The sequence below is a fragment of the Gavialis gangeticus genome, unplaced genomic scaffold, assembly GCF_001723915.1.
Source record: "Gavialis gangeticus isolate Ggan-Ray unplaced genomic scaffold, GavGan_comp1, whole genome shotgun sequence".
In the NCBI taxonomy this organism is placed as follows: Eukaryota; Metazoa; Chordata; order Crocodylia; family Gavialidae; genus Gavialis; species Gavialis gangeticus.
The window spans coordinates 15,575,955-15,591,536 of record NW_017729024.1 but is presented as its reverse complement, the minus strand read 5'-3'; the positions used below and the strand labels follow the sequence as shown (position 1 = coordinate 15,591,536).

The following is a 15,582-nucleotide window of genomic DNA, read 5'->3' as shown; positions in this document are numbered from 1 at the left end:
GGCGGGGGGGATTTTAATCCATGCTAAGTAATTTGATGGGAATCTCTAAGTATGAAGTGTATTGCATAGTTTGTTCCATTAATTCTTGAATTACCAAACATTCTGTACTAAATGAAGACACTAAAGGCCATATCCTACTCCAGCTATTAGGTGACAAAGTGACAAAGTACAGTCTTATTCCATGATGCTTAAGTCTGTAAAACATCATTAATCCATCTATTTTGTTTTATGCTTTGCCTTAAAACTGTCACAAAAAGCAGCGAAGAGGAGGTGGCTCCATCCAACTTTTGTATTAGCAGTTTTTCAGGGACCAGAGCAAGGTGGTGTAGAATCACACTTAGTGGACGCATCTACACATGCACTTTACTGTGGAGCAGGCTAATTAGTAAAGCATCACAGTAAAGTGTCTCGGTCTACACGTGTACCAGTATTTGGGCTTAGTAAACTAACTCAGTCACAAGATAGTGTGGTCTGGCACAGTACTATCTTACGGCAGAGTAATTATGTGGGATCAAATGCACGTTTAGATGGTGACAAGGTGGCTGGCGCTAAAATGCAGGGGGGGCTGCCTTCCAGCTATTCCCTTATTCTGTTACCCTCACTCTCATTATAGTAGTTGAATTCAGCAGAAATTATGGATAGTTACTGCTGAGAAACTGATTATAATGTATAGCTTGTTTGACTGGTGTATTTTCACACTTACGTATTAAGTGAACAAATATATTCTCTTTCCTACTTAAATTATAGTTTTTATTTTCAGGTTATGTATAATAAAAGGATTTGTTAAGGATCATTATATATTGTTCATACTCCAGTGTAAATCAAGTACCTTTTGATGGTAATTCTACAGAAATAAGTAGAATGAACTCCAAAGGAGGAATGCCCTTTAGTTTGTATATATCGCCACCTCTCAATCCTAGGTACTTCAAAATGTAATTTCAATTTAGCTCCATCTAGTAATTAGAATGCAGCCTTTCCTTGTTGAAGGGTTATAGTGATAGAGTATTTAATTTAATATGATAGCTCAGTGACTTCTAACTATAATCTGCATAATCTGCGTTACAGACGTCTTCTATTTCCTATCCCCACCTCCTAAAAGGAAATTGCTTTGCACAGTGAAGTGTCTCCCATTCCTCTTCCCTTGTTATGGTGAGACTTGGAAAATTTTTGCTAATAAAATAATTTACAGCCTGGCTGGAGAGCTGGAAACGTACTTGCCCTTACTTGAATATAAAAAACTCTGTTCTCAATGTCCATATCATCTAGCATTTTGAGCATCTCACTAAACTCTCTAAAAATATTTTAGAATGCATATATTCTTTATTATTGATATATCTTAAATTTTTGCTGACTTGTAGTTTGTTATTGAATTCTAATGAATACAAATGAATTGTTATTCTTAGCATTTTATAAAAATATTTATTTATAAATGTAATGTCTAATATTACCATATTTTCTTCTATAGAATATGTCCCCTAAATATCATTTGAAAGGCAGAATCAAGGAAAAATACTTTTTCCAAAGTTATGGCTGCATAGAGCAGAATCAGAACATAACCTTCGGCAGATTCAGTCACCCTTTCCTGCATAAGTAAAGCTGAGTTCCTGCCTGCTGGGGCTTTGATTTTGAAAAGAGCTAATGAGGTAGAGCTAATGAGGCTATGAAATGGAGACCAGGAACAGTTAGCAGACAGCAAAACTGCCTTAAAAACATTCATCTGATTAGTGGAACATCAAGACCATTAAAAAAGAGAAAGAGCCTTAACACCTGTAGAGTAAAGATCAATGAGCTATTAAGTCAATCTTCCTCTGCTTCATGAACAGTAATATCACAGCTCCTGTACTGTGGAGCGAGACCCAAATTTGGGTGTTCTCAAACCTGGACAGAAAATCAGCTTCTTTGCATAATACATGTACCCCAGTTTGGCTGATGGGAGAGAGGGGCTGATTTGCGGGGGGAAAAGGTGTGTGTTGTGTGTGAGGAAAATATGGTATTCTATGTTGGAGTGAGGAGAAACCCCTTATTCAGATTTGATTTGATTTTTTTTTTTTTTTTTTTATTAAATTTGCACAGTATTGCTGACATCATTGAACACTACAGAAAAGAACAGATTGTTGAAGGATATTATCTTAAAGACCCTGTCCCAATGCAGGTGAGACCTTTTATGCTCTGAAGAACGTATCTGTTTAAAGACTTCATTTGATATCAAATAGAATTATAATTTACTTGGAATATTTATTTCAAATGGCAAAGGCAATAGTAAAGTCCTAGTAAAGAGAAAAAGAATATTTTCTCTGATACTATTTACTGCCAGACATCCAAAACAGCTATTCCAAAAGGAGGAAAAAAACAAACATTGGATATTTTCACTGCTTTTTTTTCCCTCTACTGTTCTTGCCTCATTTCTTATCAGTGAATTTACATTTGTACCTTCGTTCCACTGTAAATAAGTATGAGATACTGGACTGTACAGGGCTTTCTGATCATCCTTATTTCATAATTTCTTTCATAAACTGATACGCTTGGTATTTTTTTGCCCTCATTTCTCTAGTTAAAGACTTTTTTTTAATTTGTCTATTTTTGTCTGATTTGTCTGTATCAATGGTATATACCCATTTGTTCTTATGTCAGTCTTATTAAGTTATTGTATTTGCCCAAATCCAAGATGGCTTTGAATTTGACCTCCCTCCCCAAATTAGATTCTGCTAATTGAAAATTATAAATCTGTTATTTTCCATGTATAGAATTTAATTATTGGAGGATCATCTTAAATTTGTGCCCCTCACCATGGTGGTAGGGAAAAAGCAGACCCCATACCATTCATTCCCCCCTCCCCACCTGTCTCTTCACATACCCCAGACCTGTCACTGCTGCTGGTGCCTGGCTGTGTCCCTGACCAGAGCCAGGGCTACCTTACAGGGTAAGCGGGGGGTGGGGAGGAGTCAGGCAGCAGCCATCTGCCCTCGGCTGGTACTTGAATCTAAGACGGGGTTTCTTTCCCCTCATGTTGAATGAGGGAAAAACCTCCATCTTGGATGTGAGTAAATATGGTAGTTCTCCCTTTCTTTTGGTTTGGTCTGCTTTATATACTTGTAGAAATTAGGCATCCAGTTTTTCGCCTTCAGTGAGCTAAGCTAAAGAACACAAGTTCTTTTAGCATTATTGTAAAGTAGCCCTTTTGTTCATCTGTTGCAATTTGAATTCATCTGTCTTCAACATGAGCAACCAGAATTTAGTCACTGAAAGTAGTAGTAGTAGTCATTGGCAGTGGTGGTGCTGTTCAAGGCACTGGTAAGGCCTCACCTAGACTACTGTGTAGAATTCTGGACTCTCATGTTCAAGGCAAACGAATTCAAATGCATTCTATTAGTAGTAGTAATAATGATATTTATATTTTTATTTACCCTATCCAGAAAGGTTTGGTGCTTGCCTGTAATATTTTCCTATAACTAATGGAAATACCATACCTGATTCATGCTAGAATAAAATTTGCCTTTTTTTGGCTATGTTGCATTGGATAATCGGATCATAGGTCATCTAATCCAGCCTCTGGCTCAAGGCAGAATTACCCCCTGACTAAACTGCCTCAGCCAAGTGTCTACTTAACCTGCTCTTAAAAACTTCTAAGGATGAAGATTCTGCAGTTACTCTAGATAGCCTCTTTCAATACTTGACTGCTCTCATACTCAACATTCTTCCTAATCTCCAACCTAAATTAACCCTGCTTCAGTTTGAAGATGTTGCTCCTAGTCCTAGTATCTCATAGTCCACTTCCTAGTCTATTGGTAACTTATAGTTATCTGGTGATTAATATACACTGGTGTTGATTCTCTGCTGTTTCTAGCTCATCACAAAAATTCTTATTAGTCCCTTTGTCTGTAACCTGGCTCTCCATTTTATTAAAATTTGTCTTTTTTTTTATTCCAGTTTTCTAGGTCATCCAGTATGATAGTCTAATGCTGCTTGTTTTTCCCACTTTGTTACATGCAGATTTCATTTGTTCATTCTTATTTTTATGCCAAGACCATTAATGAAACTATTTAACAAGGTTAGTCATAAGATCAGCCCGTAGAAATTTCCAAAAATAATCTGCCCCCTGCCCGATGTTATGCCCTCAGCGTAGCCTATGAGTGTCTCCCAATTAGTTAGTTTCTTGCCCATACTGTAATTTTTGCGCTAATCCCCATCTTCTCTATTTCAGCCAACATTTTTCTATTGGCTTTACTAAACATAAACTGAACTGCCACATTTTCAATGTCTAAAAAAATTGCATCAGAGAAATACTGATCTTTCTGAGTAGAATGGATTCATGTCTTTTTTGCGTTTATTTCCACCTCAGTTATGATTATTTTCAAATCCATATAACCATTAGCCTTTCAGCTTTTGCTGCTCAGTTGAAATTCAGAAACCTTTTGGAAAAATAATAATTTAGTTTTTGGTAGTATATAGATTATCTTTAATCTTTCCCCTTCCTAATTGCATGGTTATCAAACTTATTTTTTTTCCTTTTCTCTCCTTTGCATGGTTAAATCTTTTTACTATTTTGATTACTTTTCAATGCTGTATTTTGACTTGAGAAAAGGTGGGCTCCTGGGAATTTTTGATTCTTGCATTCTTGACCTGTGAAGCACAGATTTTGTTATCAGTATTTCTTTCTGTTTCTTGTACATTGTTTCCTTATTCTAACATCCTTTTTTGAGGTTTAATTCATCCAGCATGAATGAGCACAACTTTGAGTGAAGGAGAAATAGCCCTGTTTTTAAACGGACATAATATAGAGAGGACGTGCCTCAGTCAGTACACTTTTATTCTGACCTGTGCCACACTTGCTTTTCTTGTTGGGCTGCTTACTAGTTCTCCCTGAAATATTAAGGTTCCACTGGCATCAGTAAGCCATAAGCAGCAGTAACTAGAAATGTTACTAAGGTTATACAGAATGATTCTCTCAAATATTAGTACTAGATAAAGAAAATAACTATGCATCTTTTTATTTGTTTCTTTACTCATATTCTTTATTCAGAAGACCATATATAGACGATGTGTATTTCTCAGCAGGCAGAAACAGACCACCTCCATTGTGCATCATAATTATCAGATAACAAATAATCTAAACTAAACAGTTGCAATATTGCAAATCGGAGGAAGAAGTTAGAGGCATCATAAAAACTTACTCTCTTTATGACATTGCATCAAAGAATTAGGAAGAGTTTGTAAAATAAAGGTTTTTTTATAAATAATTCCAGTTTGAATATAATAAAGAATCTGTGGAATTGTTTAATAGTATTTCTAAACTGCAAAATGTTGATAGATGTGATTTATTATCTTTTTTTATCAGCATCAAGAACAAGTATTTAATGATACAGTGGATGGAAAAGAAATCTACAATACTATTCGCCGGAAAACAAAGGATGCTTTTTATAAAAATATTGTCAAAAAAGGCTATCTTCTGAAAAAAAGTAAGAGCTTTCTTCTAAAAGTTTTCCTTAAATACTTAACTCATATTTTAATTATTTGTTCTGTAAATTTATAATGCAAGTTAATTAATCAGAAGCTTTATCATTATGATGGATATAATTTAACTTGAGAAATCACTTAAGTTACAAAACTACATAAAATTTGCCTACTTGCTGGAGAACCTACACTACTGATTTTTATCTTTATATAGATATTTTCAAGAAAAACATCGTTTAGATGTTTCTCTTGAAGAAATTCTCTAGTTCAAACATGACTTAATCCAGCGAAGTCCCATGATTTCTATCTGGCAAAAAATATTATCTTCTTTTATCCCCGCCATTGTTCTCCAGAAAAAAAAAAAAAAGAGAGCAGTCTGCACTGGACTACAGCAGATGAACCAATTTCTACATCAGATTACAGTGGATTAATTTCTAAGTGAATTTTCTATTTTGCAGGCAAAGGAAAGCGGTGGAAGAATTTGTATTTTATTTTAGAGGGAAATGATGCCCAGCTTATTTATTTTGAAAGTGAAAAAAGAGCCACAAAACCCAAAGGATTAATAGATCTCAGTGTGTGTTCTGTCTATGGAGTACATGACAGTCTGTTTGGCAGGTATGATAATACCTTTCTTATATGTGCAGTTGAACACTGTTTAACTTATTTTAGGCATGGAACTATATTTATTTTTATGTATTCCATTAAACTCATTTAAGGAAAATAGTAATTATGTTGGAAATTTAAAATTCACGTCAGTTTATAGCTTGAAATAAGGGACAAAAATCACTTAGGCTTTTTTATTAATATATTTGTTCTGCTTTTGAGTACATTACTGTTTGTTCCATCCTTTATAAATGGAACACAGTATATTCATGGGAGTCACCTTTGAATAATTAAGTTTTTCCATACTTTAAAACTTTGCTGAGAAATCAGTCATTTTTCAGTTTTTCAAAGAAACATGTACTCCCTTGTTCATTTATCCATTGGTTAGGTTCAGTTGGTCAAAAACATTTTCACAATTGAAATTCCGTCAATTTCAAGTACAGAAACACTTTGATATTAAAGCAGCATGGAAATTAATTCATATAAGCAAACGTGGATAGCAGTCCCTTTGGCAGAGAGATTAAAAAACAACCAACCTTCCCTCTGTTTAATTTCCTAGATTCATGGGGACCTACCAAATTCACAATTTCTTGGGTTTCACAGATTTCCAGCATTGCCCAGAAAATCCAGGCAATGCCTGTGAAATCCATGGGGTATGGGGGAGTATGGAAATTTAAAATGCTGGTTTCCCAGAGGAAGCCAACAGTTTTCAGTGTGCTGCGGCAGCCTGCTGGGCAGGGAAGGGGTGAGAGGGGGCTGCTTGCCTGAAGAGCTGCTGGTAAGATGGCTACTGTCCCTCACCATTGATTGGCTTTGAGGGCTGCCTTTCATGTGGCCCAGCCCCTTTTCACCAATTGGCAGCAAGGGGCGGGGCTTAATGACAGACAGCCTTCACAGCCAGTCAGTGGCAAGGAGCAAAGCCACATGACAGGCAGCCCTCACAGCCAACCAGCGGTGAGGAGTGGGGCCACTGGGACCTCTCAGCCAAAATGGATGCCTGCGCCTGCATTCTGCCCATGAAATTGAGGGGCTGCCCCTACAAATTAAGTAGGTCCCTAATAATACAAAGCAGAGAGGTACTATTAAGGCCCTATTTAGCACATCCGTCTTGAAGTATTGATGTTCAAAAGCTACCATTAGTAGGAGTTGTGGTGATTGTTGGTAATAAGTGAGTTCAGTTGTCGAACTTTTGGACAGAAATTGTACATAGCTAAAAATATGTCTCAACACCTTTATGTTCATTGGGAATTAAACAATGTTTTCAAGACCCTGCCCTGTGTGATAAAACAATGAATTAGAGTAAATACTTATCCAGCTTTTTTTTTTTTTTTTTTAAATGTAAGGGATTTCATTGCGACATGAATGGAAAACCGCTACAATCAAATGGATTATTTTTCATTATTTTTTAAATCCTAGTCAAGACTTGTAGAATAAATAGAATACCCATGACTGAAAAACAGAAAAGAACTGTCTGGGGAAAGCCCAATATTAATATTTATTGGCTAGGAGGAGGACAGAATCTTAGTGGGTTCTCTGTGGCGAAACTACAAAGCCTTAAAGTTAGTCCTCCTTAAATTGCACCTTAAACTTCACTCGTTTAAGGTGCAGTTTACTCATGCACTTAGAGCAGGGGCGGGCATTTATTTTGGGCAGGGCTGGTTGGGCCTTGCTGCTGGGTCCTGCCGCCGGCTTCCCTTGGGTCCTACCGCCCTTGGCTCTTGTCATCTTTGACAGGCAACCAGGAGAAAAAAATATTAATGTTACAATTTTTTTAGGGACCCTACAGGCCAGGTAGAATGGCCTGGTGGACTGGATAAGGCCCCTGGGCTGTATTTTTTCCACCTCTGACATAGATACTCTCACTGGCTGGTGAGTGAGGTGTGGGAGGAGTTGTGGCTTTGTCCTTTCCCTAACTATATGCTCATCTGGTGAATATTCAGTTATATACCTTTTTTCCTGATACTTTGGACTTAAGTCATAAATGGAGCATGGTCATTTGACCACATACTGGCTACACTGTGTGATTTGTTTGTTGGGGGTTTTTTTGTATATCAGGGGTGCATTCTTACTCTAAACTGAACGCATGCCTTAAATGAAAACTTAAGTCTATCTAAAGGATATTGGATCATTGTGACAAAAGAAATAGTGTAAACAGAGAAGATGTTTTAAGTGTATCTGAGGCTGTAGAAATTGTACAGTACTGTATGTGAGAATTAGTATATAAAATTTGTGTTAATGCCACAGCAGTAGAATGAAAGTTGTGTATGTTGCAATCTAGGTTTTATTGCCTTAAAGCAATTTCCTGGGTATTTTGAAAGAAAAAAAATTATGTGGAACTATTTGGTGATACCATGCACCTTTAAAACATTTGTTGGGAATGTTCAAGATCAGCGAACCTTAGCGCATTGCTTTTACTTTTAAAGATATCATCTTTACTGTGCTTAGCGTTATATAATTAAGTCAAGCGTGCCCACAGTTCAGCCTTTGTTATTAAATGTTTTTGTAACGTAATAGTTATACCAAACATGGATGAAGTATGATTTATTCCCAAATGCTCGTAATCTGTAAAGAGATTTTTCTCAAAAACTTCCCATCAAAATTCATTTTCCTCTTCCTGTTCACTTTAATGCTGCAAAAAGGGCTATTGTTTTAAAAAATGTTTCATTTTAATTCTTCTTTATATTCAGACAGCTGAACTGTGATGGCTCAGACTTTTCCAAAAATATTTGCAAAAATATTTGCATTTTGGCAAAGATCAACAAGAAAAACAGATGGTGAGGCATATGAAGATGTTAATGCCCATTACTAAAACTCTTGTTTATGTTTTTTTTTAAAGGCCAAACTGTTTTCAGATAGTAGTTCAGCACTTTAGTGAAGAGCATTACATCTTTTACTTTGCAGGAGAAACTCCAGAACAAGCCCAGGTGAGAGCCTTTGTTATAAAATACTGTGATTTATTTTTTATGTCTGTTTTGATGTGAATGAAATAAAGGTTTGCTGTGAGAAAAATGTGTGCCACAAGTAGACAGTTACCAGTATAAAGCTTTCAAGCCTAGTGTACTTCAGCTACTTATCCAACCTGCTGTAGCCTTTCAGCTTAGTAAATCACCTCTATTTGGTGGGGAAAGCATTCTTTCCATATACTTCATGTATTTGGGGTGGATAGCAGTTCTTTTGAACTTTATGGAGAAATATTAACCCTAGGATACAGGGGTATATTTTTTTTCTGTGGTTTCCCAGTCTGGCAAGCCATCTCAGTGAAAAGAAGAAAGTAGCAGCTCTGAAAGAGGCCCAGTTTCTGACTAATTTTTTTTTTTGGCTTTTCAAAGTAAATGCTTAAGAGTCAGGAAGGGAAACCCTCTTAGAGCAAAAGGAGGGAAAAGAAGTGACAGGCAAAAAGGGCTCTTAATCCACTTCTCAAAATACAGGAGGAGTATTAATTTTTCCCTGCAGCATCCTATGCGTTTTGCCCTGCAGTGCAACTATCCGTGTACTAGGACAGTGATTCTTAATCAGGGTGCCATAGGGTGCTGGTCAAGATTGACAGTGTTAGGTGTGCGTAGTTAAACATGAATTGCAAGGTAAATTCATAGTTTTAAAACAGGAAATTCATAAAGTCAAAAACAGTTTGACTTCTTTTACAACAGAAGAATGTTGCTATTATTTTTCTGTAGTAAAAAAAAAAAAAAAAAGAGTAAAAGCTTAAGAGCTGCTGGCATTTTCTGAGGGGTGCCTTGAATCTAACAAGGTTGAGAACCACTTGACTAGAACTTAAATTCTACAGCTCATAGTCTTGAAGTAGTATACATGGTTCTTTTGTTAGATTTCCCTCCTCTTCCACTGTATTTAAAATTTTAAAAATTAGTGTGCAACTCCTTGGGGGCAATTTGGCAGCTTTATTTATTCTTGTACTGTTTTTACTTATTGCTTATTCTGTTTCTTACAGAAGGCCTGTTAAGCCTAAAAAAGCAGCAAATTCACAAAACAAAATAAAGAAGAAGTGACTTAATATTAATGAAGTGAAGAACAAGCTTAGTATTTTTTAGAAAGACTTTTTTTGCTAAAGGTACTTTAGAATTAGCTGCCTTGTTCAGAAAGTTCTTCATTGTAAGCTAGTGTTATGTGACGCATTCATCCAGTGTCTGTTTTCTTGTCAAAATTGACTGACCAGTATAGCATATTTTAGCATAGGGTAGATGACCACCTTTGTTAGGTCAGTTGTTTGCAACCCCAGGCTTTGATGATGTATCTGTATCAGGACTTGTACTTTAATGTCATTTAAAAAAATTACTCTTGAGAACACTAGTGATACCCATGTAAGTCCCAAAATTCAGGAAATGTTATAATTAAGCTTTTACCTATAGGAGCTACTCTATATCTCTTTGTGAAGATCAAATTCTCTTCTTAGGTTTATGCAATCTAATGGACTTTCATGACTTCACAGCAGTATAAAACTGAGAATAGTATTTGTCACGTAGCCTCTAAGTGTACAATACCATATACTGCTTCTCTAAAATGATATACAATTATATAGTATTTTCTACAACCTTGGATGCATTTTACATCATCTTGTAATACTCTAGTACTTAATTTATCAATGTAATTCTAATATTCTGTTACTGTATAAAAATACACATTGATTAAGCTAAATAATTATGCAGAGCCTTATTCCCTTGACGCATGTAATGTAACCCACTTCTGGGTAAAAGTTGCTAAATGTCATACTATTTGTAATGTGCATATGGAAAATCCAGTTTCTAAAGACCTCATTTGACCAAATTAAATGCATCAGAACTTCATCTAAAACCATGGAGACTTATTTAATAAAATTGATTTTTTTCAAAACTTCAGCTTTTTAATTCCTCTTTTACGCTATCACTCTTTTAATGATACAGTAACCGTTTAGGAATAAATTCTTGAGCTTTTTGAGAGAGTATAATTTTATAGGCTTCCAATGTTTTGACATTGTGTATATTGTCTGAGCCTTTTAAGTTATAACAGAATCATTCCTCTAAATTTCTTTACCATATTTTCAAAAACAATTAGAGTATGAATTTTTTTAATTGAAACAGAAGTGGTTGAAGTAAGGCCCTCTGCATAGAATTTATGCTGATTTAAATTTTCTGAGTCTTTTTTTTCTTAAACCATGTAAGTTTTAACCATTTTAATGGAATCTACCACCCCCCAAAACTCTCTTAAGTAGCAAAAATTCTGCCCCCTTAAAAACAAGAGTCTGGAAATAAAAAGAAATGTGATCCCTTATTTAACATCATATGGTCTTTTATCTGCTTGTTTCCATCCTACTCATGTCATACCAATTCCCCAAAACTTAACTCTGCCTCTGAAATCTGAAAAAATATGTAAGCAAGTTAAACTGTTAGGAGATTAATGTAATAATACAAAAATGATGTTGGTTTATGATTTCATAAAATGTATCAAATAGCTGTAGCCTGTAGTGCTCAATGTTTTGACCCTGCAGGCCAGTTGAGTGGCTTGGGACCTGTCTTGGGGCTGGATCAGACCCTGAGGGCTAGATCACCTGCTTTTGCCCATGTGTATTGGGATTTAGGTCCCAGAGAGGCCTAGATTAGGCACCAGATCCAGCACACAGGGCCTGGGGCTCCCCGGAGATCTGGAGGTTTGGCAGTTGGGGAGCAGTGCAGTGTCCTGCCTGCCCGCCAAATTTCCAGACCCATGGGGAGCCATGCAGGCTGGATGACGGGGCACTACGGGCGGATCTAGCCCGTAGGCTGGAGGCTGAGACCCCTGCTGTAAACTAATTGTGTATAAATACAATAGTAATTCTTTCCTTAAATAAAGAGTTGGCATTTAAATAAGTCTTTTTTTGTGAACCTATATGTTTCAGTAAGGGCATAGACCTAGATAGTATTTGGAGTTGTTTAAATATAGGCTAAACCTGCAGCAGACTTGCATAAGCTTGTTTAAAAAGGTTTGAATCTTCCTAGAATGGTTCAGAAGTATTCTAAAATGGGACTTCTGGAAAATCAAGTACAACAAAAGCTGTGTTAACTGACACTTTATTAGCCGGAAAACTTTATTAACCAGCATCCAAGTGATGCGGCGAAACTGGAAGTACCACTTCCAGGGGACTTCCCGTTTCGCCACTGCAAGCTGAGTTTTTCACCACTTTTTCAGCCCATAGCCCAAAGCAGCCTGCGCAAGAAAAAGCAGCCTGCGTGGGGCCCCCCTCCCTGTCCCCTGGCACACTGACGCCGGAGAGTGCACCAGACAGTGCACATTTGATTAACTGGAATATTTGATTGACTGGCGTCCCACATTCCCGGGGGATGCTGGATAACAGAGCTTTTACTGTACTATTTTGGACCATTTTTGTGTGTGAACACTAAGTGTTCTGTGGCACTGGTATGGTTGGTCCTCCAGGTATCCCCACTGCATTGTTCCTTGCTCTCCAGTACACTGCTGTAACTGACTTCTTGGGCATGCACCTGTAACTCTACTGGCCCCTTTTTTCCCTTTTGTTTGTACTTATCAGCAAGCTCCTTTGCACTGCTTGTTCAATAAAAGCTATCTTTCAGACAGCCAGTTATGTCCTCACTCCCTTTTCAACTGTTCTCACTCCCTACTTCCTGCCTTATCATGCCCCTGCAGCTCTGGGAGCCCAAAAGAATGGGTCCAAGCACTGCCTTGTCCTCTCCAGTCCTCCCTGCCGCCTCCTTCTCTTAAGTCAGGCAACCACACCACAGTCTTTGGTCGCTTTCAGGCTTTTGAAGTTTATTGATCTCATGTTTAGGAGAGAAGGGAAACATGTTTAGGAAAATGCCCCTAATCACAGGTCAGCTATTCCCTGTGTCCCTCAAAATGTAGGTTCAAGCACTATCCCCAGTTGCCCATTACAAGTGTCCCCTTCCTGGTGTCAGAGCCCAAGCACTTCATAGGATTGTGAACACACATTACTGTGTGTGGAACCCTGGTTGAAGTGGTAATTCTTTAGTACTCAGTGTCATTTTTGGCACTTATGCATACGTAGCAATTCTGTTTTCTGATAGCATATGTATATGTACCACACATGCAGGCTGAACATGTGCAGTAGGCCACTTGCTGGCCAGACATACCCCCACCCCTTATGAATGCATACTGGCATCTGCAGCCCAAATGCAGGTGATCCAAATCCTAGGATTAATGTGGGAGCAGCCCTTGCATGTTTTAACTCCAATAACAGGGTTATTAGGGTATTTGCCTTGGAAGCTGGATATCCAGGTCCCCCTTGCCTGGGGTGGGGGGAAGGTTTGAACCACCGTCTTTCTGAGATCCCACTACAGTGTGCCAAGCACTGTGCCACAGGTCAGGTACTAGCCAAATCCTCTCTGGTGCTTCTTTTGAATGTGACCCCATGTGCAGCTGAGAACAGCATACACGGGGACAAGAGAAAGTGAGGTGTGGCTTAATGAGATGGCTACTCCCTTGGAATGATGGGATGCCTGAGTTCTAAGCTGGAGCCGTGCTCTCGGTGAAGCAGAAACTGCTGCACTGCAGTGTTCTCCATCCGTTCTTTGTAATACCTAATAGGTGAGCTGTTGCACCTATTAAATATAAGGTGCAGTGGCTCAAATTTCAAAGGAGTGCCAGTGAGAGACCTGGGTAACTTGCCTGTGGCCTGGAGGCTAGACTGCTGTGCAAGGAAATGATAAAGATGAAAATCTGGAAACTTGGGTCTCTGGCTTCCGAAGCAAGTGCTGTAGCCACTCAGTATTGGGATTGAACACAGCATGGGCTCCCTTTTTTTTTTTTCTGGGATTTATACTCAGGTGCACATTACATTGTTGTTTATGCATAGGGTTTTACTTCTGGGAAACAGAATCTTTATCTGTATGCAAGTGCCAAAATGCCACTTTCATGACTTAAAAATTGCTACTTAGATCAGGGGCTGACAACCTGTGGCCCACCAAGTTCACTGTAGAAATCAATAACGTGGTGATGTGATGGCATTTGGCAGCACATGGTGGTGGCAAAATTCACAGGCAAGGAACTGCTGGGAAGGGAAGCTGTAGTAGCTGGTATACAAGCGGCAATTACGTTGCAAGCAGTGGTCCACCTTGGAGCCAAGCTGAGTTACATTGGCAAAAGTTTGCTGATCCCTGACTTGTACACAAATTTTTGGTTGTCTGTGAATAAAAGCTTGCCAGACTTACACAACATTACTTTTTTGAAATAAGTATATATGCACGTGTGTATATTTAACTTTCAAATTTTAAATGCGTGGGGACAACTGAAGCATCTTTTTAAACAATTTTGTGGTAACCAACTTCATTATTGTATTATGATTGTTTTAAGGGGCAGAATTTTTGCCAGTTAAGATAGTTTTGGGGATAGTAGACTCCACTGACACCTGTTTAAAACATTGGTTAAAACTTAAAACATGGTTTAAAAAAAATCAACAAACTCATAACATTTAAATCAGTATAAATTATATGCAAAGAGGGCCTTACTTCAGCTACTTATAAGAGATATCAAAGTGGAACACTCTCTTATAGAACCTAGTTCACAGTAAAAAGGAGAAGTTAACCAGGGAATTGGGGAACAGCTTTTTTCCCCCATTGACCATGTTAACACTCTGAAGTCTGTTCCTTCCCAGTCATGCCAGAACATTTTGCCAGTGTAATATAAACTACCTTTCTTTCTTTATGCTTCCTCTGTATTCCTTTCCCCTGTGTGAAAGCACTTTCTGAGCTTCCTTTTCAAAAAAATACTGTAAAGCATAGCTGTATTCCCTTAGTTTATGTTTCTTTGGTCCCTTTCATCTGCCTCCCTATTCTTGGTCTAGCATTTTCTCACACCTCTACTTCTCAATAATGCTCCCCCATCTCACTTAACATGGCAATATTTCAGCAACAATTCAGTTTAAAGACAAGTTACACACATTTTAAATTAAAAAAAAATTCCTGTAGCCTGATTCAGTAAATCATATTAACTCGTACTTAAAGTTTTATCAGTACGGATTCTAGAACTTTGCTAAATTAAGATCTGTAGGCACATATAAATATACAGTTACAGAGGTGTGGCTTGATGCTACCGGGAGGCAAACGAAAAGAGGAAAGGAGGAGGGAATCGGGTGCTTCCTTCCACTTTTAGGGCACTTCTATACCTAATTTTATGCCCTAAGCTGAATTTGAATTCAGACATTTATTCTGATTTAGAAAATGCAACCCATAATGGCTTATTCTAGTCAAGGTTTTCATAGTTTCATAGTTTCTAGGGTTGGAAGGGACCTGAGCAGATCATCTAGTCCGACCTCCTGCCATGACAGGAAAGAGTACTGGGGTCAAACGACCCCAGTAAGGTGGTCATCCAACCTCCTCTTAAAAACCCCCAGGGTGGGAGCCTGCACCGCCTCACTTGGAAGCTGGTTCCAGGCCCTAGCCGCCCTGACCGTGAAGTAGCGCCTCCTGAAGTCCAACTTAAACCTTCCCTCTGCCAGCTTGTGACCGTTGTTCCTGGTCACTCCTTGCGGCGCTCGGGGGAACAGGGACTCCCCCAGCGCCTGCTGAT

General features: G+C 38.1%; 1 protein-coding gene across 1 annotated transcript in view; it reads left to right on the top strand.

The window, feature by feature from the left end:
- Nucleotides 1-15,582, top strand: part of RASA1 (RAS p21 protein activator 1) — a gene marked incomplete at its 5' end in the record, with an annotated part of 115,640 nt that overhangs the window by 62,884 nt on the left and 37,174 nt on the right. The window contains 4 exons of the mRNA XM_019518184.1: nt 2,074-2,152; nt 5,336-5,456; nt 5,910-6,066; nt 8,891-8,978. Of these exons, the coding sequence (XP_019373729.1) occupies nt 2,074-2,152; nt 5,336-5,456; nt 5,910-6,066; nt 8,891-8,978 (445 nt within the window). The remainder of the gene's footprint in view (nt 1-2,073; nt 2,153-5,335; nt 5,457-5,909; nt 6,067-8,890; nt 8,979-15,582) is intronic.